The 26,849-nt window shown below is 56.4% G+C and overlaps 2 protein-coding genes across 11 annotated transcripts in view; one reads left to right on the top strand and one right to left on the bottom strand.

The window, feature by feature from the left end:
• Window positions 1-503: 503 nt before the first annotated feature.
• On the top strand, window positions 504-13,527 carry DYNC2I2 (dynein 2 intermediate chain 2). Of its 2 annotated transcripts, XM_036329467.1 has the most exons (9): window positions 504-704; window positions 5,673-5,921; window positions 10,003-10,112; window positions 10,602-10,759; window positions 11,301-11,410; window positions 11,860-12,027; window positions 12,256-12,488; window positions 12,806-12,963; window positions 13,194-13,527. In XM_036329467.1, exons 1-9 carry the CDS (start codon window positions 519-521, stop codon window positions 13,430-13,432), a joined length of 1,611 nt encoding a protein of 536 aa, XP_036185360.1. In that variant the 5' UTR covers window positions 504-518; the 3' UTR covers window positions 13,433-13,527. The 2 variants fall into 2 exon arrangements, with proteins under 2 accessions (XP_036185360.1, XP_036185361.1); XM_036329468.1 differs by lacking the exon at window positions 11,860-12,027 and having other exon boundaries at window positions 516-704.
• Window positions 13,525-26,849, bottom strand: part of SPTAN1 (spectrin alpha, non-erythrocytic 1) — a 61,787-nt gene continuing 48,462 nt past the window's right edge. For 5 of the 9 annotated variants that reach the window (XM_036329459.1, XM_036329462.1, XM_036329461.1 and 2 more), the window contains 18 exons: window positions 25,978-26,186; window positions 25,051-25,171; window positions 24,709-24,830; window positions 24,250-24,382; window positions 22,559-22,657; window positions 20,681-20,840; window positions 20,093-20,169; window positions 19,437-19,646; window positions 18,788-19,084; window positions 18,223-18,335; window positions 17,828-17,845; window positions 16,630-16,692; window positions 15,516-15,570; window positions 14,881-15,077; window positions 14,705-14,758; window positions 14,478-14,624; window positions 14,250-14,397; window positions 13,525-13,996 (listed from right to left, as the gene is read on the bottom strand). In XM_036329459.1, coding sequence (XP_036185352.1) covers window positions 13,871-13,996; window positions 14,250-14,397; window positions 14,478-14,624; window positions 14,705-14,758; window positions 14,881-15,077; window positions 15,516-15,570; window positions 16,630-16,692; window positions 17,828-17,845; window positions 18,223-18,335; window positions 18,788-19,084; window positions 19,437-19,646; window positions 20,093-20,169; window positions 20,681-20,840; window positions 22,559-22,657; window positions 24,250-24,382; window positions 24,709-24,830; window positions 25,051-25,171; window positions 25,978-26,186 — 2,349 coding nt within the window. In that variant the 3' untranslated portion in view covers window positions 13,525-13,870. The remainder of the gene's footprint in view (window positions 13,997-14,249; window positions 14,398-14,477; window positions 14,625-14,704; window positions 14,759-14,880; window positions 15,078-15,515; window positions 15,571-16,629; window positions 16,693-17,827; window positions 17,846-18,222; window positions 18,336-18,787; window positions 19,085-19,436; window positions 19,647-20,092; window positions 20,170-20,680; window positions 20,841-22,558; window positions 22,658-24,249; window positions 24,383-24,708; window positions 24,831-25,050; window positions 25,172-25,977; window positions 26,187-26,849) is intronic. The other 4 variants (XM_036329466.1, XM_036329465.1, XM_036329464.1 and 1 more) reach the window with 1 other exon arrangement.

The raw sequence follows: 26,849 nt of genomic DNA on the forward strand, positions 1-26,849 counted from the left end.
ACCAAGGTACATGCCCCTGACTGGAATCGAACCCGGGACCCTTCAGTCCCCGGCCGACGCTTATACAGTGAGCCAAACCGGCTAGGCCGGGGAGATCAGGGCACAAACTGGAGAGCAGAGGTGGCTGCCAATCGGAGCAGCGCGGACCTCGGCTCTGCTGGGAGGCCCAGGCTGCCCTGCTGGTCCAGGGCCTGCCGGGCCACAGCCTCCGCGCTCCCCGCCGCCCAGCGCCATCTTTGAGCCGGGCGCGGGCGGCTCACTGTCGCACTGCCCTCCCCATGGGAGAAGCCGCGCATGCCTCAAGCGTGCCGGTTCTGGGGACGGTGTATCTAACACTGGTCATGCTTGTAGCACCGGCTAAAAAGAATAACTGCTCTCCTTTTTCTGGGCCTTGAAGGAAGCGTTCCGACCAATTCAAAGATGGCGCCGACAGCCTCACTGCCCCAGTCTTCCGCTCTGGAGGCGCGGGGGCGAAGGTCGCGTGGGAGTGCGCCGGCGCGAGGGGCGGAGCCGTCTCCATGGCAACCCGCGCGCAGCCCCGGCGGCTGTGTCTGGCGGGAAGCGGGCGTGCTGAGGCGCTGGCGACAGGCGGGGCTGCGAGCGCGGAGGGGCCCGGGCGCCCGGGGCCGCTGCGGGACGAGACCCTGGGCGTGGCGTCCGTGCCTTCCCAGTGGAGGGGCGTCCAGGGCGTCCGCGGGGAGACGGTGAGGGCGCGGGCCCGGCGCGGGGCGACGCGGGCGGCAGGGCGAGGGCCGCGCGAGGCCGCCGGGCCGGGGTCTGGCGTCCCACCGCTTTCTCTTTATAGTTTAATATTATACAGGAACTGGCCTTTGGGCTCTTCCGTCCCAGTTTCCTCAGCCTTTGAACGGCCACCTAAAGGCGTTTTTGTTGTGTGTGTGTTTTTTTAAAGAAACCTAAAAGCCCTAAGTTTGGAAGGATTTTGTGTGAACTGCAGGCTTTCAGCATTTCACATGCTCTTTCGTTTTAAAAAATGACCAGCCTGCGTCTTCAGCTCTCGATAAGCCGGTTCCCGGGGCTTAATCTGAAGCTCAGAACGAGGCGCTGGGGTGCCGGCGGGCCGCGCTCGGTGCCGCCTCCCGAGGGCGCTGCGCGCGGCCTGGGCTCCCCGCAGCCACGTGGGCGGTGCTCGCGCGGACGGAGAGTAAACCGCGTGGAAGTGGACTGTGCGGTGTGTTGGGGCCGTGGACACGGTGTAGAGGGCGGGGGCACAGGAGGATGGCCCGGGCCTGGCGGGGCGGCGTCCCGGACACCGGAGAGCGGGCGGGCGGGGCGGTCCGGGAGGCAGCCGACCGGTGTCTGTCAGTCCGTCTCTCCCTCCCTGCCTCCCTTTTTCCAAAATAAAATAAGCTCTGGCCGGTGGCTCAGTGGATAGCGCATCTTCCTGCGGCCTGAAGGGTCCCGGGTTCGATTCCCGTCAAGGGCAGGTGCCTTGGTTTCGGGCTGGTGCCCCAGTAGGGGGCGCGCAGGAGGCAGCTGATCAGTGATTCTGATCATTGATGTTTCTATCTCTCCCTCTCCCTCTGAAATTGATACAAATATGTTTAAAAAGATAGAATTTTAAAAACCTTTTTTTTTTTTTTTTTTAAGGATGGGTTGGGGAGTGAGAGGGTGCGTTGCAGAGTGGGAGAGAGTTAGAGGCGGGGCTGTCAGGTGGGAGGGTCCAGGCAGAGCCAGTGGCACATGCAAAGCCTGTGGGTCAGAGCAAATCCTGCGCCCGAGGCGGCAGTGGGGCTGGAGCGGCCCGAGGGCCGGGGCCGGGGAGGCTGGTCCCCGTGAGGTGGACGGGGTGGTAGGGGAGGTCGAGCCGGGTGGTAGGGTTTCCCGGGAGAGGAGATTGAGGTTTCGTTTGCTACACAGGTGGCCGCAGAGCTCAGGTGCTCAACACGGCTTGCCTGAGGCCAGGGGTGGGGACCTTTTTTCTGCCAAGGGCCATTTGGACACTTATAACGTCACTCACGGGCGCACAAAATGATCAGCTTAAAAATGGTCAGCTGTGTGTGATCAGACGTTTAATTAACTCGCCCACCCTGCCTCAGGCCGATGGTGTGCAGGTCTCAGCAGGGGTTTGGCCTGGCTCCGTGGCAGTGCTGCGTAGGGGCCGGTCTGGTTAAAAAGTAAAGGCAGTGGATGGTGTAGTTACGGCCTTCTCACAGGCCCGTGTGTAGTCCGCCGGCTTTTAAAAAAGGGCTTGACCTCTTGCTTGCGGAAGACTCCGATTTTAGGAGACTCCAGGTTGGGAACCACCCATTCAGCCTTTTGTTGTTTTTTAAAGAATGAGATTGAAGCTTGTTAATTTTGTTGTCGATAGTTTTAACCTGTAGAAAGAACCGATTCTAGGCTTTTATTCGTGAGCGTGGTTCACTTGAATCAGCCTCCTATCTTACTGAAGGAGATTTTTTTAAAAATATCTGTTTTTTATTGATTTCAGAGAGGAAGGGAGAGGGAGAGAGAGAAACATCAATGATGAGGGAGAATCATCGATCGGCTGCCTCCTGCACGCCCCACACTGGGGATGGAGCCTGCAACCCAGGCATGCGACCTGACCTTAATTAACCATGACCTCCTGGCTCGGAGATCCACACTCAACCACAGAGCCGCGCCGGCTGGGCATTACCACAATTTTTTTTTGTTGTTGTTGATGCTCCAACCAACTGAGCCAGGATTTTAGACTGGGAGAGAACACCAAGCCTGAAAGACAGTTTAGTGTCACAGGTCAGACTGCCTCTGGGCTCAAGGATATTTTTCCATTGATTTTCGATAGAGTGGAAAGGAAGGAGGGAGGGAGGGAGGGACAGAGAAAGAAGTGTCAGTGTGAGAGATATAGTGATTGGTTGCCTTCCCAATGCTCCCCAACCAGTTCGGGAGTCTAACCTGCAACCCAGGTATATGTCATTGACTGGGAATGGAACCCATGACCCTTCGGTGCACAGGGTGACGCTCTAACCACTGAGAACACTGGCTAGGGCATTACCATGATTTTTTAAAAAAGAAAAAAATGCACCCTACATTTAGAATTGGGCTTCAGAGAGGTAACTCTGTTGGGAAGTAGGATTGATTAAATCAGTGGTAGTCAAATTTTGCTGGGAGCTTTAATATTTAGAATGACCTGGGAGCTTTAATAAAACCAGAGTCACAGGTCAAACCACTTGCCAATTAAGCCAGAATCGTTGAAAGGTAGGCCCCAGGCATCCATTTTCCAGTCTCCAGATCATTCCAATGTCAGCCAAGTTTGAGAAACAGCAGAGGGCCCTAGCCGGTTTGGCTCAGTGGATAGGCCTGCAGACTGAAGGGTCCTGGATTTGATTCCTGTCAAGAGCACATGCCCGGGTTGCAGGCTCAGTCCCCAGTAGGGGGCATGCAGGAGGCAGCCAATCAATGATTCTCATCATTGATCTTTCTATCTCTCCCTCTTCCTCTCTGAAATCATATTTTTTTTTTAAAAAAAAAAAGAAAAACAGCAGAAGAACAGAGAGGGATGGTTAGGAGCCCTCTATCTCAGGCAGCTGAGCTGGTCACTGAAGACTCATAACTCCCTCCACCTGAATAGCACTGGGCTTTCAAGCTTGATCAGCAATCTCATTTCATCCCACAGGAAGTATGCTCACAAGACCCATTCGGCAGGAGAAATCACATGAGTTCCCAAGCCCAATCCCCTAGACTGTACACCTGGTTCTCAAACCCAAGTCCAGGATCTGGCCCTCTGTGCAGATGAAGACCTGAATCCTCAGTGTGCACGCTCCCTGGGTGGACTCCAGTTCTGTGGCTTAAAAGTTACATCCGGTCGGCTGCATTCCAGAACTTCATGCCGATGACCTCTCTCTCTGGTTGTGTGAAAGGCATCTCAGTCTAGAGGCGGTCCCACAGAACTGCTTCCCTGTTCCCTTCTAGAACTCACCCTCACGTTCCCCTGGGTCTCAGAGCGGGGACACCTGTCCCGCTGCTGCTCCCCCACTTCTCCCCAGCAGCCAGAGAGGCCTGGCCGGTGCCATGTCATGGCCCTGCTCAGGCCGCCCGGCGGCTTCCACCCCGAGGGAAACCCTAACTGCCCCGGCTCTCAGGCTCCTTGTGACCGGGCCTGGCCCACAGGCCCCTTCCCTCCCCAGGCCCGGGCTCCGGACCTTCTCTGCTGATAGGCCCCCCCGTCCCCCCAAACCTTTTCCTGCCGCTCTCCACTTGGCTGGCTCCTCGTCCTTCACACCTCACCTCAATGCCGTCGTCCTGCGAGGCGCCTTTGCCATCCCAGCCCGTAGCCTCCCTCGCTGTTGCCTCCTCCCACCCGCTGCCGCATGAGCACCATTAGCGTCTGAGGGGTTTTGTTTGCTTACCTGTCTGCACCCAAGCCCCTGTACGTTACTCAGGGGCGCGAGTCTTGCACTTTTCCCTTCTATATCCATGGTACCCAGACAGTGCCTGGCAAGTCGATGCTTAATAAATGTATGTGTGTGCATATATGTGTATGTACATATACAAACATGCATATATAGTATAAATGAACTTGTACTGTGTGCCAAATACCATGAAAGTGCTGGAGACATCAAGGCAGAGCAGTGTTCTTATGCTGGAGGAGCTCAAGTTTAATGAGAGGTGGACAAGCAAAGAGAGTTTAATAGAATGTGAGGGGGACGTGGAGATGTGCTGTGTGCTCCATGTTCTAGCAGGAGCTGCCCTGTGTGGTCCTAGCTTCTTCCCTCCCAGCTCCCTAACTCTGGTGCCTGGCCCTGCATGGGGGTCAGGCCTTGTCACTGCCCTGTGGATGCAGGTGCCTGATGAGTGACTACAAGGAGAGTCTTGTAGGTGACAGTAGTCTCAGGGCTGTAGGACCCCTCGTTTGGTAAAGATTGGTGATGATCGTGAGAAAGGCGGTGGCAGTTCCTTCCTTGATCTGCTGTCTGTCGCTGTGCCCAGCTCAGCAGGGACTAGGAAGACAGATGGCAGGTGGAGAAAAGGGCAGCTGGGGAGTAACCTGCCTGAAACCAGTAACTCGTCACAGACATGTGTTTCCTTTGATCATGGGGACGGGGTCGGGGGGTTACCTTGGAAGGTACCCCACTAGAGAGGGCTGCCTGCCAAGGGAGGGAGAAGCTGGGTGTTCTGCTGGTGGCCAGAGGTTCTAATGTTAAGCCAGCCACTGGGCTCGAAGATTCCACCAGGCCCTCAATGGTGGTGAGATGCTGTAGGAACTTGTTTATGTCAGTTAAGCTTTGATAAAGTTGGTTTCCTTACACATCATTTGTTTAGTTGTTACTTGACTCTTACAGCTGTCAGTGTCTTCAAAGGGCCCTCTGGAAACCTCACCAAATAGTGTCTGTCGCCTAAAGTCCTCGGGCAGGCTCTTACTGGGCCATGTGCGCCCTCTGAACCAATCATGGTGGCTGGGGGATGGGCCCAGTGCTCTAATTGGCTAGAGGTCATGACTTCCTTCAAGGTGATGTGTACCCCTCCCCACCTCTGAAGGATAGGAGGTCGGAGGGGTCATCACCCACACCACACTGGTTGGGTACCCCTAAGAAAGATGAGCTACTTACAGGAGGAAAGGGGCAGACTTGGAGCAGACAGAATGAATTGAGGACCATTAGCCTGAGGGTATGCAGCCACATGGAAGGTGATGCTGGGAGTGAGCTGGCGATGACTGGGGTTTTGATCTTCTCCAGAAAAGTTGCCAGACAGTCAGCATTGCCACCGCCGAGGCGTCCGCTCAGACCCGGAAGCATGCAGATGCCCAGGTACAGACCGAGCCCCCCGTGCCGGTGGGCATGCCGCCTGGGTCCCGGCACGACAGTCCCGGGCTCGCAGCCTTTCTTCGGAGAGTGGAGGCCATGGTCATCCGAGAGCTGAACAAGAATTGGCAGAGCCATGCGTTTGACGGCTTCGAGGTGAACTGGACCGAGCCGCAGCAGACGGTAGGCGCCTAGGAACCGAACCGGCGGGCCTGGGATGCCCCTCCTCTACCTCAGGTCAAGCCTCGGTCTCATTTTAAGTCCATCTTTTGTTCCGCCCAAATAATAATACCCGTCATGGTAGCAGCCGTCACCAAGCTTACTCTGCCAGGTGCTGAGGGCTGTTTTGTAAGAATAAGTCTTCTCTGCTGTTCTTGAAGCAGGTGCCATCGTTATCTCCATTTTACGTTTGGGAAAATGGAGACTCAGAGTCGCAGCAACTTGTCCAGAACCGCACCGCGCTAGTGAGGAGTCCCGTCCGCATCTTGTTCTCTCCACCACATGCAGCGAGGGCTTTCCCTGTGCCGTCTCGTCTGCTTCTTGGGACAAGTATGACTTTGTAGAAAGGCTCCGAGAGGCTCAGTGCCTTGTCCAAGGTCACGGCTTTATCTAGCTGAGCTGGGATTTGAGTCCTGGCCTGTGGTTTCCCCACTGTGCGCTAGTGACTTCAGCGTCTCCACGTCTTCTTGCTCTCGGGGCACAGCTCAGAGCCGTCGCTGTGAACTCAGCTCGACAGAGCCTGCGCTTTGAGGTCAGGCCCCTCTGAATGAATGAAGGGCTCTGGGCTATTGCTCACACTGGGCTGGGTCTCACTCTCCTCAGCTTGTTGCCTGTGGACATGCTGCTCACTCAGTGCTAGGCACCCCAACCTGCAGAGCCATTGTGTCTGTTCACACTTAAAAAATGTTTTTATTGATTTAAAGGGGTCGGGGGGAGAGAGAGAGAGAGAGAGAAACATTGGTTGCCTCCCTTACCCCGACCAGGGATCAAACCCGAAACCTGGGTATGTGCCCTAACACGCAATTGAACTGGCAGCCTTTTGGAGCATGAGACCACATTTAATCAACTGAGCCACACAGGCCAGGGCCACACTTTTTTTCTTCTTAAATATATATATATATTATTGATTTCATAGAGGAAGGGAGAGGGAGAGATGGAAACATCAATGATGAGAGAATGATCAGTTGCCTCCTGCATGCCTCCTGCACCTTCCTTGATCCCCTGCTGGGGATCAAGCCTGCAACCTGGGCATGTGCCCTTGACCAGAATCGAACCTGGGACCTCTCAGTCCATAGGCCGATGCTCTATCCACTGATCCAAACCAGCTAGGGCACACACTTTTTAAAAATATATATAATGTTTTCTTCCTTTAGAAACTGGGAGATGAGTAGTTATATATTCAGAGGTCTTCAGCCCTTCTCTCGCCCCCTCCTCCATCTTCCCTCCGTCTATTTCCAGTGACATACAGCTGCCTTGTTCCCATCAAATCGTAGGTATGGTAGTCAATTTATGTGAGAGAAATCCTGAAAATCGCCCTGAAAAAGTTGCCAAGGCCACACCAAAGTGTGGAGTCATCATATCTTTTTAAACGGCACAGAAGCGTGTAATGAACCTTAAAACGTCAGCGTGTCCTCTCTCTCTGCCCCCTTGGCATGTTTAGGCCCCGTTTCCAGTTGCATTCAATGAGGTTAAGCTTTTTGTTCTTTATTATTAGGGCTTTTCCGCATTTCTATGGATTAGTTTGGTCCATGTGTGTATTACTTTATCCTCTTTTTTGAAATATCTATTTTTTAAAATTGGTTTCAGAGACAGAGACAGAGAGAGAGATTGAGATGGAGATTGCTGTTCCGTTCATGTGTACAGTCATTGGCTGATCCTTTTATGTGCCCTGACCGGGATCGAAGCCGCAGCCGTAGCGGATTGTGACGATGCTCTAAGTAACTGAGCTGCCCGGCTGGGGCCTCTGTGCTTTTTTCTGTTTTTGAATCCTCGCCTGAGGATACTTTTCCCTTGTTTTTCAGAGAGAGGAGAAAGGAAGGGGGGCGGGGGGAGAGAAACATCGATGTGAGAGAGACACATCAATTGGTTGCCTCCCACGCTCACCTCAACCTGGCTGGGGATTGAACCTGCAATCCAGGTACGTGCCCTTGGCTGGGAATCAAACGCTAGGGCAGCCTTGGGCAAACTACGGCCCGTTTGAAATGAATAAAACTTAAAAAAAAAAAAAGACCGTACCCTTTTATGTAATGATGTTTACTTTGAATTTATATGAGTTCACACAAACACTCCGTCCATGCTTTTGTTCCGGCCCTCCGGTCCAGTTTAAGAACCCATTGTGGCCCTCGAGTCAAAAAGTTTGCCCACCCCTGCCCTAGGGCCTAGCCCTAGACCCTTCAGGCTAATGCTCTGACCAGTGAGCCACACCGGCCAGGGCTGGTTGTGACCTTTCTTACTTACCAGAGCTCTCCACGTCAGTTCCTGTAAAGGTGCCCCATCTTCCCAGCAGTTGCATCGTATCCCGCTGCACAGACACACTGTCCTCTAGCTGAGTCCCAGCTGGTGGGCATCCAGGCAGCCCCTTCACTCCTCCCACATGTAACAGGTGGGAGGCTGGGCTGCACCCTTGTTTGAGTGGCCATGTGGTGTGCAGCCCCCGACAGCCCCAAAGTTTCTAGCTGACCCCGAATGTCAAGTAGAGGAGTGCTTTCAAATGCTGCTGTTCTATAACAGAACTACAGTGAATCTCTTAGTGGTTTTTTTGCTCCAATTTCTAGTGTATTCCCCATCGAGTGGAATTACTTTTTGGCTGAGGTGCGGTTTTTCTGTCTGCTGTTGTCGGGCTTGGCCTTGACACTTACCACTGTCCTTGGCATCGGTGCAGTAGCCCCGGAAGGGCTGAGATGCCTCCTGATGTCGACATTGTGTGAACAGTGCGACAACATTGCCAGAACTTAGAACCCAGAGATGAGGAAGAAACCCCCCGGGGACCTCCCGTTGACCTCTCTGCTGTGGCATTTCCTTCCCCTTGGTTCCCATCCGTGTGCTGCTGCCAGCTGAGTCCCTGTGACCAATCTTGGGGTCTTTTCTGGTCAGAAGCAAAGCCTATTCTATGTTGGCAAACACACACCCCAAAATGACGTGTAAAACAGCCCTATTATCCCCTAATTTCCTCCCTTCGTGGCACCGTTTTATATTGTAAATGGCACAGTCGTTGTAATTATGGTGTTAGGATAAATGGTAATATATATATAATAGTTCCCCCTTATCCATGGGGACGTGTTCCACGACCCCCAGTGGATGCATGAAACTGTAGACCAGCGGTTCTCAACCTCGGCTGCACGTTAGAATCACCTGGGAATCTTTTTAAATCCTGATTTCTGGGCCTCATCCTCTGGAAATTCTGTGTCTTTGTTACTAATGTGGCCTCACCCCATAACAAACAGAATTTCCAGAGGATGAGGCCCAGAAATCAGGATTTTAAAAAGATTCCCAGGTGATTCTAATGTGCAGCCAAGGTTGAGAACCACTGCTGTAGATAGTACCGAACCCTATACAGTAGGTCCTGGAATAATGTTTTATTCAGGTTATTTCATTATAATGTTGATAAGATGCTTAGGAACTTAACTCCTGTTTATATCAGCACCTGGTAAAACTAGGTTCATTATACATGGTTTCACTTAAAGTTGCAGGACCTGTTGGTGACGTTAGGTTAGGTTACTGTATGTACAACGTTTTTTTGTATATATGCATACCAATGACAAAGTTTAGTATATAAATAGGCACAGTAAGGAATGAACAATAATAAAGTAGAACAATTATAATGACATACTGAAATAAAAGTTATGTGAATGGGGCATTGTTAAGTAAAGGAAGGCTCACGGGAACACAGGTGCTGTGATGCAGCGACAGCTGGTCTGATAATGGAGACGCTACCGAGTGAGTAACAGGCGGGGAGTGTGCACAGAGGGGACGTGCTGGGCAAAGGGATGGTTTGAAATTGTGTGAGAACCGATGTGAGAGCAGGTCCAGCTCTAATCCTGGGCTGGTGTCTTCCCAAGGCGCCCCCTGCCTCTGGATTTCTGGACGCCTTCTTTAGGGGAGATGTCGGGATGAAGGCTCCGCATTTCCTCCAGCGCTGCGTGGTGGACTCGATAGCTCTCGGGGCTTTGGGAGGCCCCAGTCTGTGTGCTTTTTGTTAGGTGGTATCGAGGCCACTGCTGGGTGGCTTTTGGGCTCAGGGTTGGGGATGGTCTGTCTCTTGCAGGTGACCTGCCTGCACACCCTGGGCTACCCCCCAGCCCAAGGGCAGGGTCTGCATGTGACCAGTGTTTCCTGGAACAGCACGGGCTCCGTGGTGGCCTGTGCCTATGGCCGGTGAGTGGCTGCAGGGGCAGGTGTGGGGCAGTGGGGCCCTCATCGGAACCTGTTGCCCTGTCTGCACAGGGTTGGCCTGCGAAAGGTTGGCCCAGAGCTTGGTCATTCTGGGACTCTTTCTTCTCAAGGCCGCCGGGGCAGTGGGGGGGCAGGGGAGGGAGGGGCTTAGAGCCCAGGACAATAGTGCCCACTGGCCAGTACTCGGCAGTGAGCCCTGGGCCTGCCTCGCCTTCTCCATGAGCAGTTTTCTGATGTGTGAGGGTTCCCCCACCCACCATTGTGTGGGCCCATCCTTGGTTCCCGGGGACCATTTTCCAGAGAAAGTCATGCTCTCGGGGTGCCATGAAGAAGCCTGTGCCACTTTGTTACTAAGTACAACAGGTATGATGGGGACACAGGCCCATCTGTGGGTAGTGGGGGGTGGAGGCGTGGGTCAGGATGAAGCCCTGGGCCCAGGGGCAGAGCCAACTTGGGCATGTCCACGTGCAGCCTGGATGACGGGGACTGGAGCACGCTGAAGTCCTTCGTGTGTGCTTGGAACCTGGACCGGCGAGGCCTGAACCCCCGGCAGCCATCAGCAGTGGTGGAGGTGCCCAGCGCTGTTATGTGCCTGGCCTTCCACCCCACACAGCCGTCTCATATTGCAGGTGAGCTGCTCAGCCTGCCCGGGTCTGCTTTCTGTCTGCAGAGGGTGGCAAAGGGGGGCTCTCCATGGGGCCCTCAGTCCCTGGGCATGGTCAGGCAGAGCTACTGAGAGGCTGAGACCACAGAGGGCCTGTGCTCAGGTGAGAATGCCGAGTGGGCCTGTGCCGGGCGTGGAGCTTGGAGGAAGAGGAGACCTGTCCGTAGTTGAGTCTTGAGGGATGTGGGCCATGCAGAGGTGCAGCCTGGTCAGGACAAGAGCAGGCACCTTGGGGGCTGCCATTGGTGGTAGGAGCCAATGGTGGTAGGGAGAGGGACTCACTGCTGGGCAGGCGAGCGCAGCCTGGCAGTGGAGGAGCTTCCTGGGTGAAGCACAGCAGGAGAGTGAGGCCTGCCGGGGGTCGGACTTTTCCTCCTCCGGATGGGATGGTTTTCGGGGAAGTGGCTCTACATCCTGGCTCGGTGGGCGGGAGGGCAGGTGCTTGGCCAGGAAGCTGGGCTGCTGGGCATGGGTCAGCGCCTGCCCTGGCCCGCTTGCTCCCACAGGGGGGCTGTACAGTGGCGAGGTGCTGGTGTGGGACGTGAGCCGTCCTGAGGACCCACTGCTCTGGCGCACAGGCCTGACGGACGACACACACACAGACCCTGTGTACCAGGTCAGAGCAGCAGGTTCTGGGTGTGCCGCCACCTTCTCTCTGAGCTGGGCCTTGCTGTTGTGGGCCTGCTTCTTGAGGCAGAGCCGGAGAGAGGGTGCCCACTTGGCACAGTCACGGAGGAAGGTCACCAGGGGTTGGCAGTTGGACAGCATTCAGCATTCTTGGAGCTCCCAGGACATGAGTCACCCCACCCCCCTCAGGAGCCACCCCCAGGGCCATTCCCAGCCTCCAGCTGTCCTGGCTTTCTGCTGGGACAGGGAGGGACCTTGGAACCCTCCATGCTGCCCCTGTGGCTGAGGTGGCTCCCAGGCCTAAGCCTCGGGATTTTTTTTCTTTTCTGGAAGAGAAGGGGAGGGGCTCGGGGGATGACATTTGGTCTTGCTGGGAGGTGGGTTAGGCCAGGCAGCAGGCATCCCTTTCTCAACCTTGTCCCCACACCGTTGCCCCAGGTGGTTTGGCTTCCTGAGCCCCGCTACAGCTACCGCTTCCGGGTGCTGAGTGTGGCCACTGACGGGAAGGTGCTGCTCTGGCAGGCGGCCGGGCCGGGCCAGCTGCAGCTCACGGAGGGCTTTGCCCTGGTTGTGCAGCAGCTGCCGCGGAACACCAAGCTGAAGAAGGTACGAGGCCGCTAACCCCAGAAACGGCCCGAAGGCAGCTCCGTCTGTGGGACCTCCCTGAGGAGTGAGCCTTGGGGGCAGCTGGGGCAGGGGGGCACTGGCAGTAGTGCCACCAGCTGGGCCAGGACTTGCTGCATCAGCTCTTTAAGGCCTCAGCGTCATGACATACCTGGGCTGCTTTGGGACACTAACCAGCTTCCCTCAGCTCGGCCGTCCATTTCTCCGCAGCCTCACCGCGGGGAGACCGAGGTAGGAACCACGGCGGTGGCTTTCTCCAGCTTTGACCCCAGCCTTTTTGTTCTGGGCACGGAAGGCGGCTTCCCGCTCAAGTGCTCCCTGGCAGCGGAAGAGGCCGCTCTCACGCGGATGCCCAGCTCTGTGTCCCTGCGGGCCCCGGCACAGTTCACCTTCTCCCCCCATGGTGGTCCTGTCTACTCCGTGAGCTGTTCCCCCTTCCACAGGTAGGGAAGGCCGGCAGGGGTTGTCCTCCACCTGCCGCCACAGGGCCTCTGGCACAGGGAAGGTGAGGGAGCCCCGCTAGGCCTCACCGTGTAACTGCTCCAAGGGCCTGCAGTTTGGTCTGGGCCCAGGTTTCTCCGTTGGAGCTCTGGTTCCAGAACTCTGGTGGTTGGCCCTCTTTACTGAGGACCCCAGGTTTGGGGGTCCGGGGAGGCTTTCCAGGAGCCCGAGAGCCTAGAAGTCTGGCAGGAAGGCCCAGCCGTACCGGACACCCAGCACTCATCCGTTTGCCTGGCTTTCTGCCCTGCATCCCCTCCAGGAACCTCTTCCTGAGCGCAGGGACCGATGGCCACGTCCACCTGTACTCCATGCTGCAGGCCCAGCCCCTGACCTCCCTGCAGCTGTCCCACAAGTACCTGTTTGCTGTGCGCTGGTCCCCAGTGCGTCCCTTGGTGTTTGCGGCAGCTTCTGGTGAAGGTAGGCAGTGGGACACCAGGTTGGATCCAGTTAAGTGCCCTGGGCCTGGCTGCCTTGGGATTCTGGGCTAGGGATAGACTGCACATGGGTGATGCCTCCCCTCGCGTGGGCAGGAGCTGAATTGGGCAACATTCTTTCTTTGAACTGTGGCCTCTGGAGTTTCTCTTCCCAAGTGCACAGGGAACTTGGAAGAGGTCAGGCCTCTCACCCCACAATCTCTCTCCCCGAAGGTGATGTGCAGCTGTTTGATCTCCAGAAAAGCTCCCAGAAACCCACCATTTCAATCAAGCAAACCCAGGATGAAAGCCCTGTCTACTGTCTTGAATTCAATTGCCAGCAAACTCAGCTCCTGGCTGCCGGCGATGCCAAGGGCACCGTGAAGGTGTGGCAGCTGAGCACGGAGTTCACTGAACAAGGGCCCTCAGAAACAGAGGATTTAGAGCAGCTGGCAGCGGAGGTGGCCACCTGAGGACAAAGCTGTGGCCCTAAATACAGTGTGTGAGGCTCCATCTGTGCTGAGCTTTGTAATTCTGATGGAAGCTGAATGAAGACAGGCAACTGTTTTAGGGAGTTGTCATTTATTTGTCTTTTACATGAAAACAAAACTGGGTGGAGGGAGAACAAGAGGGAAACCAGCCAGCTGCCTAGATTTTCTGGAGTCGGAATGGGGCAGCGGCTTCAGGACAGGAATCTGGGTCCCCACTGCAACATGGCGGCTGCGACTGGACCAGGAGCAGTTCATCGAAGCACCATTTTCTACTAAGGTTCATCCCAAGCTAAGCAGGTTTAAGGTTACATTGGAAAGTAACTGTCTAGAATATTTTCTTAGGAGCACAGAGATGAGGTGACATGCAGCAAGGCAACAGCAGGGCAAGCAGCACGGGCCGGGCTAACCTAGGGCAGAGGATCAATTCACGAAGAGCGAGCGGGTGAACTCGACGTAGTCGAACGCCGTGGGGAGCTCACGGCCCTTGCCGTCCACATAGGGCTTCATGTGGGAGACGCAGTAGTCGGCTTGTTCCCGAGTCAGGTTCTGGGGGGGAGACGGCACCCATGAGCCACACGGAGGCGGGTTGGATGGACTTCAAAAACGTTAATGCCCAGAGTCCAAAACCAGTTCTAGGGACCGATATAGGACTGTGGCCTAGGCTGAGATTCATGTAGGTGAGCATGAAACACCTGTACCCAGCAGGGGGGGCTCCAGGGTGGGGTCTGCTACTGTAGACTCAGCTCTGCCCCTAACCCCCCTCCCCAGGGCGGGAGCAGGAGCAGAGAGAGGCCCAGACCTGGTACAGCTCCTCCTTGGTCACATAAGGCTTTCCCTCGGAGCTCAGGGCCCGGAAGGCGCTCTCAATCTCCTCACTGGACTTGACATTCTCCGTCTCACGGCTGATCATGAAAGCCATGTATTCTTGCAGGGAGACATGGCCGTCCCTGGGGAAGGGGGGGGCAAGTGCAGTGAGCAGGAGGGAGTAGTGAGGCAGAGCTGCCTCCTCCACTACTCTGAGGCTCACCTGTTGGGATCCACAGTGTCCAGAATCGCCTCGAACTCAGGGTCGGGCTCCCCTTCCTCCACCATGGGCAGGTCGTAACCCAGGGAGCGCAGACAGGACTTGAACTCCTGGTGGTTCAGGCGGCCAGATTTGTCCTTGTCAAAGTGTCTGCAGCACAAAGCCCAGGGCAGCTCAGCACACGGGCCCTGTTGAGCCCCTGCCCCACCCCAGGGTCCAGGTGTACTCACTTAAACATCATGCTGAACTCTTTGAGGGCCTCCTCCGTCACCCCTGTTGTGTTCCTGGAAGAAAGAACAGGATTTGGGCCCAAGTCCCCCACAGCAGTCACGTGACTGCTGACGCTGGGTGACCGTGGTCAGGTGGCTCCGACTCCTTCCCACAGCCCCCAGGGCCAGCGGAGTACCTGGCCTGGATCTGCTGCTCCAGGTTATGCTGCATGCGCATGCCCAGCTGGTCGAGCTGGTCCCACTGCTGGGCCAGGCCCACCGTGCTGTGCTCCGTGTACTTGTTGTCCAGGATCAGGGCTTCCTCCATGGCCGCGCCCAGGTCCTCGATCTTCTTCAGCTGACTTCTCATGGCTCGAATCTCCTGGTGCTTGCGCTGCAGGGACGGGGGGCAGAGGTGTATGGGATAGGGGCTCTCACCTTGGTCGCCAAGCCCGGGAGCTGGCTAATGGCCCTGGCCTGCCCCGTCTGAGAGCAGCACGGCTGTGTGCAATGGGAAAGGGGTGGGGATGAGGGGTGGAGTCCAGCAGCCTCAGGAGAGGGAGAGACTTCAATGTGAGAGCCACAGGGCAGTGGGCAGACCTGCCTGGGAAACTGTACACTAAGGACCAGAGGAACCTGCCCCTTTTCAAACAGGGCTCCAAGCAGCAATCCCCAAAGACTTCCTTTAAAATGACGGGACCCAGGCTACTGCAAGCCAAGGGAAACCAGGTACCCAACCAGCCCACCTTGTGCCTGACTTTGAACCAGGCAGGCCTGCTGGGGTGGGTGCGTGAAGGGTCTCAGCCGAGCCAGGAGCCCTTGGGGCACTTACTTTGGTAGCTTCCAGCTGGGATTCAAGGGTCCCGGATTCTTCCACCATGCAGGACCTAAACACGGAAGCACAGTGAGGCGGGAGGGAGCTGAGCGAGCTCTACAGGAGCTGTCTCAGGTAAAACAGGGCCTGTGGTCTCCAGTTCCTTCTATTAAGGAAACAGCCTATCTGCTATTGGCTAGCTCTTCCTAGCGGCCCCGCGAGCAGACAGGCAATCGTTCTCCTGTTCTAGAGGAAAGCTGCCGCTCAGTGTGGCCAGCCACCTGCTCCCAGGACAGGACCCTTCCTCCGGGGGCTCTTCAGGCCCAGCCCCACTGGGATTTGGTGATGGACCCAAGCGAGGCCCTCGTACCTCAGGACAGACTTTAAGGGAGCAGGCCTGACAGCGCACCCCCCTCTGCAGAGACACACCCCATAAACCGGCCACTGACCTCAGGGAGGAGGGGAGCCACGTTCAAGGGGGAGGTGCTGTCAGCTGACCCCTCAGACACGGAAACTGGGAGCTAAGAGATCACAACTAGACACAGGTTTTAAACGTTTCTAATTCTGCCCAAAGGGGGTTGGTGGCTGTGACTGATCCCCAGACTCGGGACCCATGAGTGGGAACACAGAGGCTCCTTCAGGGCCAAGCTCTGAAGAGCAGGGGCTGTGGGAGCCTCCATCTTCCCATAACACAGTGCCAGGTCACAGAAGGCTACCAGTGAACAAAGACGACAGTCAGGCTGGGTCACGTGCAGAGACAGTCACACTGTGTGTGTCCTTAGTGGGATTTTAGCCCAGCCTCCCCCAGACCCACATTTGCCCCAACCTCCCCTTACACCAAGTGAGCCAGGGTTAGCTCTGAAACCTCCCAAGGTCAAGTGTCTAGCAAGGCAAGGCACCAGGCTTCCTCCTACCCCAGCAGGTGAGACTCAGTCATGCCATGTCCCCCCAGGGCCAAGCACCCCCCAGGACCGGGGACGGGAGGCTGGGTGCTGGTGCAGGGGGAGGAGGACAGACCCCTCTGTCCCAAGCGGCCGAGGGCAGTGGGTTAGTGAGAAAGCGGAGCCGCCTGGGAAGCCGAGTGCATTGGTAAACCACAGTGAGGTAAGAAGAGAAATAAGAGGAGAAAAACCTTCCAGACAGATCATCCCCAACTTCATACTGATAGACACGAATGACCCGACGATATGCTATGCTATTTAAAGAAAAGAAACCAAGTGAATACACCAAAGGAAGGGGGAGGCGAGAGCAATACCGAGACACACACACCACAGGCCCAAGCTGGCAGTGCACAGGCAGGGCACCCTGGAGCCCAGGCAGGGACCTGGTAGAGGGAGAGCTGAGGGCCGGCCTGGGGGGACAGGCAGCCTCGGGGCAGTGCACACAGGCTGGGCAACACTGGACAGGGCCGGGAGGAGCCACACAGTAAGGGGAGCACAGCACCTTACGGAGACAAGACCAGGACCAGCAGACACAGCCACGGGGCCCGGGAGGAAAGCAGACACCAGGGTTGCTTACGAGCTCAAGCTTGAAACTGATCTCTAAGTGCTGACCCATTCTGCCCTCGGCACGTGGGGACAGGTCTGTGGGCACATTTCTCCCACTGCTCCGTTCCCTGTGCAGACCCTTAGGAGTGCGAGTCTAAAACACGGTGCTACCACCAACCCTGGCCTTGACAGTGGCCTGGGAGAGAATGTAAAGGTGACCGACCCAGCCAAGCCGGGGGAAGAGGCTCCTAAGGGACTGGGCGGGTTGGCCTGCTCCTCCTGGACTCCCTCCAAACCCTATCGCTCAGAAACACGGGGCACTTTTGCCTTCGATTAGGGTAAATGACACCTGTACCCCCCCGCCCCCCGGGGAAGATGGGGATTGCTGGGGGAGGGATCACAGCTGGGGACTTCCTGAGCCAGCCTGAGCCCCCTAAACATGGGCGTCCTGCTTTATGCCACGGCTTTCCTCAGGACTAAACAGTCCCAGTGGACACATGAGGCAGGGGCATGAACCAGCTGGGGGCTCCCCGAGGCTCTGGCCTTCTGGCTGGTCACATTCCCTACCCAAGAGCACTTTAATTGGAACAGGAAGGTGGGAGTGGCTCCCCGCCCCAGACGGCAGGTGTTCGGGACAGTGGGCTGTGGGGGAGGGCACACACTCCTTGTAAGATGACAGGGACGGGGCAGGGGAAGTGTAGCCTGCCCTGGGCAGGAAGGCGCAGGAAGAGGACCCCACCCTGGGGTCCTCTGAAAGCCAGGCCACAGGGGGACAGAGGGTAGAGGGACAAGCACAGGAGACACCACCACACCACGAGCCCGGAAAAATAAGACAATATTAACCCATCGAGGAGATACGTTCTGTGGAGATGGGATCCAAGCAGCAGCGAGACAGGTGGTGTCCAAACAGCAGCCATCGGGAGAGGGAGACACGAGAAAGAAAAGAAAACAAAACCAACATCAGTACCCACCCTGCATTCACCCCATACCCTCTGGCACTGAGCTGTTGCTCAGGGCTGACCAGGGGCCATGCACTGTCTCCCCCGCACCCCCCAATTGGGAAAAGTAACTTCAAGAACACCGTTCTAATGCCACCCACCACTGGTTCCCACGCTGCTAACCCTTTCCCTAATGCCCAGCATGCCTCCTGCTTTCATGCAAAGCTTCCCTCAACCTGGAGGCCCAGGTATTCAGCCCGGGACCAGCATGCTCCCAGGGCTGGGCAGGTGGGGCCGCACCTGGTCTCCTGGATCCACTGGTGGAAGGCGTTGGCGTGCTGTGCAAATTCCTGCCGCAGCTTGTCATTCTCCTCCTGCCGGCGCTGCTCCTTCTGCAGCTCCAGCTCCCTCTCCTAAGGACCAAAGGGAGGCAGGAGCCCTGTCACCCAGCCCCTCCGGCACAGACAGGCCCGGGATGGCGATGGCTCTGCCCTCGGGAAGGGACAGCTGGCCTTCACGTTGGGAAGGGGTAGGAAGTTGTTTTCTGATGAACACAAGAAACTGGCTCTGGAGGTCAGGAAGGACTGATGTCAACCTTAACCCAAAGACACAGGGAAATCTGGGAGACACGCATGAGCTCAGAGCATTCAGTAATTCTCTAGCTGCTCGAACCCCTGCCAGAACTCTGGCAAGCTGTGCCGTGGAACTGACTGGTGACAGGTAAGGGTGGGTTGCTGTGGTGACATGGTAACTTCTGATAAACAAAACCCCGCTTCCTCCGCCCGAATCTCATCGCCCTCCTGCTCAAGGGGTTTCTCTGACCGGGGTCCCAGGCCGACAGGATGCAGGGAGCAGGGGAGGGCACCTTAATGATCTTCTGCAGGTTCCTCCAGGTCTCCTCCAGGGCCTCCATGGTGAACCAGGTGTAGGGGTTGGAGGCCACGCGGAAGCTTTTGATCTGGCGGTCGAGCTCGGCCAGCTGGTTGAAGTCGGCCTGGGCGGAGCTGAGGGAGGAGCGGAAGGCGTCGTGGGCCTCTCGCAAGGCCTTGATCTCTTCCAGGGAGTTGCAGCGCACAGGGTCCGTCAGATCCTCCTCTGCATTTTCAAACCAGCTGTTGAAGGCAGAAGCCTTTTTGGCAAAGGTCAGGAAGAGGTCCTCCACCTGAAAGCAGAGGAGAGGAGTCAGGACAGCCACCAGGCTGGACATCCCGCGGGACGAGCGGCGGGCGTGGGGGCAGGAAAGGCCGGGGAGGTCCCTGGGCACAGGGTGGCGACGGCACGGGGCGGGCTTGACTCCTCTCTCCCACGCCCACTTCTGTCTTCCCCGCCGCCCTCCCGCTTGTGTGAGCATTCCGCCTGCCCTGGGGTTTCTGATGGCAGGGAGCTCACTGCCTGGCTGAAGCTGACGCCACGCCCTGTGCAGAACCTCTGTGCCAAACTGACGGGGCCTGGCAGGTGGAAGACGGGTCCCCGTTGCCTGGCGCTGGCGGCTGAGCCTGGCCGGCCCCCCTCACCTTGCGGAAGTGACTCTGAGCCTCCAGCAGCTTCTTCTTCCGGGTGGCCGAGTTGGCCAGAAGCTGGCTCCATCTCTTCATGAGGGAGGCGTGCCGGGCCTCGATGGCCTTGGACTGAATGTGCTTTGCGGCCAGCAGCTGGTCTTTGAGGGCAGTGATGTTGGCGATGCCCTCCTGCTGGAAGGCCTGCAGGCCCGCGTCAAAGGTTTCCTGGAACAGGAGTCATGAGTCATCTGCAGTGGCCACAGTGAGACTCGCACTCGCTCTGTCTGGTGCCTCAGCCAGACTGTCAGCCTGGAGTCCCCTCCCTGTCCTGCCCTGGTCACACCGCCTCCTCTTCTGCTTGTCCCTCAGACCACGGATTCTAACAGCAGCCTCCTCCCCGCCCCCCGCCCTCCTTGCCCCGCAGGCACTGAGGTCAGACACTGAGTGTGAGCACAGTGCGTGCTGCGCGCACACCGTCAGCACCCGCGAGGCCACTGCACACGCCTGGTGTGCAAGCTCCTGAGGACCAGGACTGCATCTCGTTACTGCCGAGGCCCTAGGCCCAACGCAGACGAGTCAAATATCTCAGTGAAAGACGCCGACCTTCACTTATCGGCCAGGAAACACTATTTGAGTGACTCTCGATCCACCAACCAGGGGCCACCACTGACCTGTTTGGTAAGGAGAGTTTGGACAGAAGACAGATCTCGGCCATAGTCGTCTGTCTTCAAGCTGTTCTCCTTTTCACCTAGAAAACCAAGCGTGGGAAATACAGCTCTCTTCCTCGGTTAAATGCCTGCTCCTGCACCCCAGACCCCGTTCTCCATCTGCACCATGAAGAGTAGGTTCAATCGCTACTTAAGTGATAACCGCTAAGGCCACTTGGTCCCAAAACCAGGCTGCTTCCTCCTCTCAAGGAAGCTGATCAGACCCTGGACCCAGCAGCGAGGGGCAGTGCTGATGCCGCCTGGTGCAAGCTGCTGTGCGCATTTGTTCCTGCCGTGACGTTCCCTGCTTCTTTCACTGGCCAAGGGCCTGTGTGTGTGTGAGAACCTGTGTGTGGCCCAGTGCTGGACACTGAGGCCCTGGGACTCTGGGTCAGGACACTGGCTCCTTCTGCTGCCGCCAGGGGTGTGCCCTGGTGGCGGGCTCTCTGCCCACGTGACCAGCTCCTCTGCAGAAGAAAACCCACTGCAAAGTGAGTGGAGGCGCCGTGGGCCCGGGGCAACCCTGCTGGCTGGGCTGGGAAACGTGCTCACCGATCCACGACTCCACCACGTCCGCCTTCCAGTTGAACTGAAGGAAGGCCGAGTTCTCGTCAAGCTTCGCCTTCCTCTGGGCGGCAGCTTTCTCCAAGTCGGACACTTTCCCGTTCAAGCCCTTCATCTTGGAGGAGATGTTCTCCTCGTGGTGATTGTTCTAGGCCATGAAGAGAAGGCACGCTCTGGTCAGCCTCACCTCCCTGCAGTGACCTGCCCTGGCCCTCCCTGCGGGAAGGCCTCCATTTCTGGAAGATGCGCCACGTGTGCCATCCACCGCGGGGAGAGCAACAGAGAAAGCCTTGAAAAGGCGGATACTGCAGTTCCATTTAAAGGAAGTTCTAAAGGAATAATGAGGAATAGACTGGAATGTTAAGTCACAATGATGTATCGACATTATTTTTGATAGCAAACAACTGGGAAAAGCCCAAACTACCACTCAGAAAAAATACTATACATCCAAAGAATGGCTATTATACACAGTCACTGAAAACAATGATTCAGAAAGTGTTTTGACACTGTGGAGACTGAGGCTACAAAGTCTCAAACACTTGGATTCAGTCTTGGTTAAAATCGTATTTGAGCCCTAGCTGGTTTGGCTCAGTGGATAGAGCGTCGGCCTGCAGACTGAGAGGTCCCAGGTTCGATTCTGGTCAAGGGCATGTACCTTGGTTGCAGGCATATCCCAGTAGGGGGTGTGCAGGAGGCAGCTGATCGATGTCTCTCTCTCATCAATGTTTCTAACTCTATCCCTCTCCCTTCCTCTGTGAAAAATCAATAAAATATATTTAAAAAATAAAATAAAATTGTATTTGAAAACAATCCTCCCCATCAGCAGGAAGTTTAAAGAGAAGCACAGGGAGGAGGCCAAGGCTGCTGCTGAGGGCGAGAGGCACTGGCCTCTTGTTCAGAGGCCGAAGGAGACCCACGAACCAGGCCTGTCCCGTGTGAAGAACAGAGCGCAGCACCAGGGGGCTGCCGCCGGGGAGCTGTGCAGAGGTGTCACCTCCGTCTGCACACCCTCCTCTAGAGCTCGTTTCAGTTAATTCGCCCACCAGGGCCAGGAAAACCCTCTCCAGTGAAACCCATTTTTACTACGCTGTTACCTCCTATGGACCCAATCTCTAGCCTCCTCTCCAAGGCCTGATTACTGGCCAAGACCTGTGATAAGACAGCTTACTGACTGTTCGAGACAGGAAATGACTGCTGTGAAAGCTGCTTGCCTTGTGGCGCTAAATGTGTCATTTAAGCGACTGGTGGAGACTCACTCCTGACGCGTGGGGACAGGTCTCATCTGGAACTGCAACGGGGTGACTCCCCTGCTATGGAGGGGGGACCCAACCCTTCCTCCCTCTATTGAAGGGACATCTGAGCAAAATAAACCTCGAGCCTTTAACAGATTCATTTCTAACTCGTCCTGTGTAACAGCCAGGCCGCAGGTAACTTTACAGGGTGGTGTAAGCCAATCAGGCATCACTTCACCCTGGGGGAGCTGTATGTGTGGAAGAAAGTCTGGAAGGCTGGGCAAAAGGCCTTGCCGTGGTCTGGTGGTGGCTCGATGGGGACTATTTATGACCTGCTCACGTGCATCCTACTCTCTCTGTAAAGGGCTTTATTACTGAGAAACAAGAACAGGCCCACGGGAGGGAGGGCCGGGGCCACAGGAGGACCTCGGGATGCTCCTCTGCTTCGTCAGGCGTCAGTGCTGTAGAGCAACTACTCACTGGCTTCAAACTGGGGAGAACGGCCACTAGTCACACCATCTTCCTCTTTGTGAAACACAGGAATGGACTTGGAATTGGTCTGGTGCACATCTTTGGTGACTATCCCAAGGGTGCGTGTGGGACAATTGAGGTCTTCCCGGCGGGCAGGACTCACCTTCTTAACGAGGTCTTGTCCATTAGTGCACACGTCACTCACACGGTCCTTGTGCACAGTGAAGTCTGTCTCGAAAGCTTCATGCTTCTTCAGTAAGCCCTGCAGGGGAGGCAGCGAAGTGGCTCTGAGTGCCTGGCATGTGCCAGTGTGCCAGCTGCGCGACAGAGGGTCACAGACCTGGAAGGCGCATGCCCTCACACCATCAGTCTAGCTAGGGACTGAGACGGCGACGGGGACAGAATAAACGAGCCGTTATGTAAAACCTGGGTGCAGCGAGAGTAACCAGCAGGGGACTGGCCTTGGGAAGTGATGCCAGGGAAGGCCTTTCTGAAGGGGCCAATCAGCACGGCCTCTCTTCCCCTCTAGACCCATCCTGAGGTGTAACTGGACGCGTCTCCTAAGGGACCGAAGCACTGGAGACTGTGCTTCAGGCCCAAGCACACAGGAGGGAAGCCCTCGCTGCATGTCAACTCTACCCCAGGCCCCCGAGGAGCTGCTCAGGATCCCCATCGTGAGGGGGGACTCGGGGCTACCCCACTTCTCGGGGATGTAAACTCTGCTTCCTCAGTTGGTGGCTCCCATTCAGGAACATTCTACCAGCATGTGCAGCCCCTCCTATCAAGAGGGGAGTCTATTCTTCCACCCATGACCCCGGTGGCCTTGTGACTGCTGCGACCAACAGAAGGCTGCGAGGACAATGCTGTTACGTCTGAGACGAGGCCTGAAGAGCCCTTGCAGGCTCTGCCTTTGCTGCGCGAACGCTGCCTATGAAAGCCAAGCCGGTCCAGCTGCTGAGGCCGAGGCATGTGGAGGGACAGCTGCCAGCCTCAGGAGTGATGCCATCCTGGATGTCAGCCCGCTGCCCTCGGTTTCAATGCAGCCGTGAGGGACCCAAGTGAAAGCAGCAGAGGGAATGTCCCCATTCACAGGATAAAGGGAAATGAGAACTGCTGTTTTTAGGGTGGTTACAGAGCGATAGTTAACCAACGTTGTGTGTTGAACTGTGTGCCCCTAAAAGACACGATGAATTCCTACGCCCTGGCACCTGTGAATGGGGACGTGAGGCCGCTGCAGTGGTGATCAAGTTAAGATGAGGTCATTAGACTGGGTCCTACTCCGATGACAGTGTCCTTTTAAGGGAAATCTGGACCCAGAAACATCCAGAGAGAATGCCAGGGGAGGACAGGCACAGAGAGAAGAGAGCCACTGAACACAGGGACGGAGGTTAGAGTGATGCTGCCACGAGCCAAGGAATGCCGGGGGTGACCAGGAGCTACAAGGCCTGGAGGGTTCCTGCCCTGGAAGTCTCAGAGAGCAAGGTCCAGCTGACCCCTTATCTCAGGCTTCTGGCTTCCAGAACTGTGACAATACACGTCTGTTGTTTTAAAGCCACCCGATGGCGATTTTGTCATGGTGGCCACAGCAAAGCAACAGAGCACCAGTAATCGTGGTGACGATACTGCTTAACTGACAACAGGGCCCCATGCATGGGGCTCACAAAGTCATGCCAGTTTTATCTACAGAGGGACATTTCCAGCCTAAGATCTTGAGGGCAAAACTCAACCAATGAGACCTTGGCTGCTGGCTGTGTGGTGCCCTGGGAAGAGCACAGCCCTGACAAACCCGCGGGGAAATGGGGACCAGAGGCAGCGCTAAGAAAGGAAGCAGGCGGCGCCTTCGGCTTCTCCGACCTGGATGGCAGCGAGGGTGTCTCCATAATCCTCACTGGCCACCAGGGTCATCTTCTCATTGATCCAGGCTTCCTCCTCTTCCACGTTGGCTACAAACTGCTGGTATTCCAAGGACTCCTCCAGCCGCTGGCCCCTGTGTGCACAGACAGAAAAATCAGCACTTCCTCCAACGTTGACTCTAATGGCTGACCTGCTTAAAAAGACTGACCAGTGTGGGAGGTAAGCGGTTCAGTCAAGCTCTGCAAACACCAAGTAGAGACAGTGCTGGGCAAACGGGAAATTCTGGGACATATACTGGGATCCGAGTCTCATACTGGAACCAGCTCAGCAGGGGTCAGAGCCAGCCATCCGTGGCCGCGCACACCCAGGGAAAGGGTCCAGGAGGCGGCGGGCGGGCCGGAAGCTCTGCAGGCCTCCCGCCGAGTCCCAGCGGGTCCCGGGCCCCCCTCTGCCACCCACCGGGCCGTCGCCAGCTGCTTCAGCTCCTTCCAGTGCTCCACAAACTGTGCCAGGCGCTGCTGGATCTCCTCCTGCCCGATGGTGTTGTCGTCAGACAGCTTCTTCCCCGTGTCCAGGACGCCCTGCGGCCAAGAGCACATGAACAGCCACGGCTGCTGAGAGGCAGGCGCAGGCCTCAGCCTCGAGTTCACAACTCCCCCCGTTCGGTTCGGGATGGGGGGCTACAGACCCTGGAGCGGCCTCCGTGAGGTGAGTGAGGACAAAGGTTTCTTCGTACGTCACCTGGGCCCATTCAATCCCCTGCCCTCGGCCAGGCCCTCGCCGGGAGCGCGGGGCCCTCACCTGGATCGCAGGCTCGTGAGCAGCCAGTTCTGCCTCCAGCCGCTTGTGCTTCTTCCTGAGGTTCTGGACGCCGGTGAGGTCCCGGCCGTAGTCCTCCGAGCTCACCAGCAGCTTCTTCTCTCTGGACAACACAGGCGGGCGGTCAGTCCCTGCACCTCCATGTTTTCCACTGGAGATGTTCGGGCAAAACTGCTGTGAAATGTACAGCCCCCATGATATCCTTCCCCTACATCCATCAATTCCTCCAGGAAAACACTGTCCGTTTTCTGGAAAACAAAAGCCTCTATTTCCCAAATGAACAGCGTCCATGCCCATATGTGGGAGCACGTAGTACTGTGCCTGACTGCAGAGGGCTGGGTGCACTGGAGAACAAGAAGGCGCTGTGGCATTGCCCTTCAACCCCACTTTACCAACATCCACATACCATACACGGGAATTATAAAGACATTGATATAATTTTTAAAGTGAGGAATTAAGATATCCCCCCCTCCCCTTAAAATTGTCCATTTATATGCGCCATCAACTAGAAAAAGTAGACTAAAATTTTTTGGGGGTAGAGAGGATTAAAAACAATCTCCTCTCCTTCCTTCAAGAAGTGATGTACCCCAGCGATCTCAGGGTGGGTCTAGTGTAACCATCATGTGTCACCACCATTCGGAGGCCATCGCTGACCACTGTCACTGCTGACCCGGACATGGGAAGGAACCAAGGCGTTCCACAGTGAGTGGTGGAGCTGGGACCCAGCACAGCCTGGCTGGGAGGCCAGGCCCTTTCTGCCACTTCCCTGTCTCACCACACAGTCCAGGAGCGACCAAATCTCATGGCCAGATCGCCTGGACCTGACTCACTCAGCCCCATGGTTCCTCTGCCATTCAAGGCTCCAGGGGTGTCCTAGAGGCCCCGAGCACGAAGTCCAGGAGCACGTACTTGATCCAGGACTCCTCGTCGTCCATGTCCCGGAAGAACTGGTGCAGGCGATGGGACTCATTCAGCTTGGCCCGCCGGGAGGCTGCCATGCTCTTGATCTTCTGGAAACGACTGTTGATGGTGTCCCGCTTGTCCTTCACTTGGGAGGTGTCGAAGGCGCTGCTGGTCATCAGGCTGTCTGCCTGGCTGTTCAGGTCCTTCAGGCGATCCTGGGGGAGGGGACGTCATGGAGGGGTCAGAAATCTGGGTCCCCAGGAATACCCGCTTGAAAGTAACAGCCCAGGACGTCCTCACTGACGAAGGCTGGTTTACGATACCTTTGGAGCGGAGTGTGGGTATTCTCAGTGTGGTGTGCGGTCCCGTGTTCTACAAGGTCAAACTATGTTCCTAACAACACAGCCGTGTTTGTCGCACTGAGGGGCGACAGCAATGGCGTGGGGTGCGGAGGCCTTAGCGCAGGGCAGGCGAACTGCACACGGAAGCTGACTCGTCACTGCCCTGCACTCCCAGGAAAAAGGGCTGCCTCACAGACACCCTTTAAAAAGCAGCAAAAATTTATTTTACCTCCATGGCTCCAACCTGTGGTTTTATTGTTTTTCCATTGAGAATTTAAGAACTGGTAGTTTTGGTTTTTCTCCTCTCAGAGGAGTGTTTCATGAAGAGGGCATTACTTAGAGTTATGTTAGGGTTTCTTCTGGGTTCGGGAATTTTGGTGGCCTCTCTGCCTTTACTTTCCCCGTGGAAACGGCACACTGGCTGTTTTCTGCCAGCCTGTCGTGGGGATTTCCTCCCCCTCTCCTGACTGCCCGCCTGCTTCTGAGCCACTGCCATAGGCAGCAGGAGCAGCGCAGTTCACGGAGGACATGGGCACT

The sequence above is a fragment of the Myotis myotis genome, unplaced genomic scaffold, assembly GCF_014108235.1.
Source record: "Myotis myotis isolate mMyoMyo1 unplaced genomic scaffold, mMyoMyo1.p scaffold_m19_p_12, whole genome shotgun sequence".
Classification (NCBI taxonomy): domain Eukaryota; kingdom Metazoa; phylum Chordata; class Mammalia; order Chiroptera; family Vespertilionidae; genus Myotis; species Myotis myotis.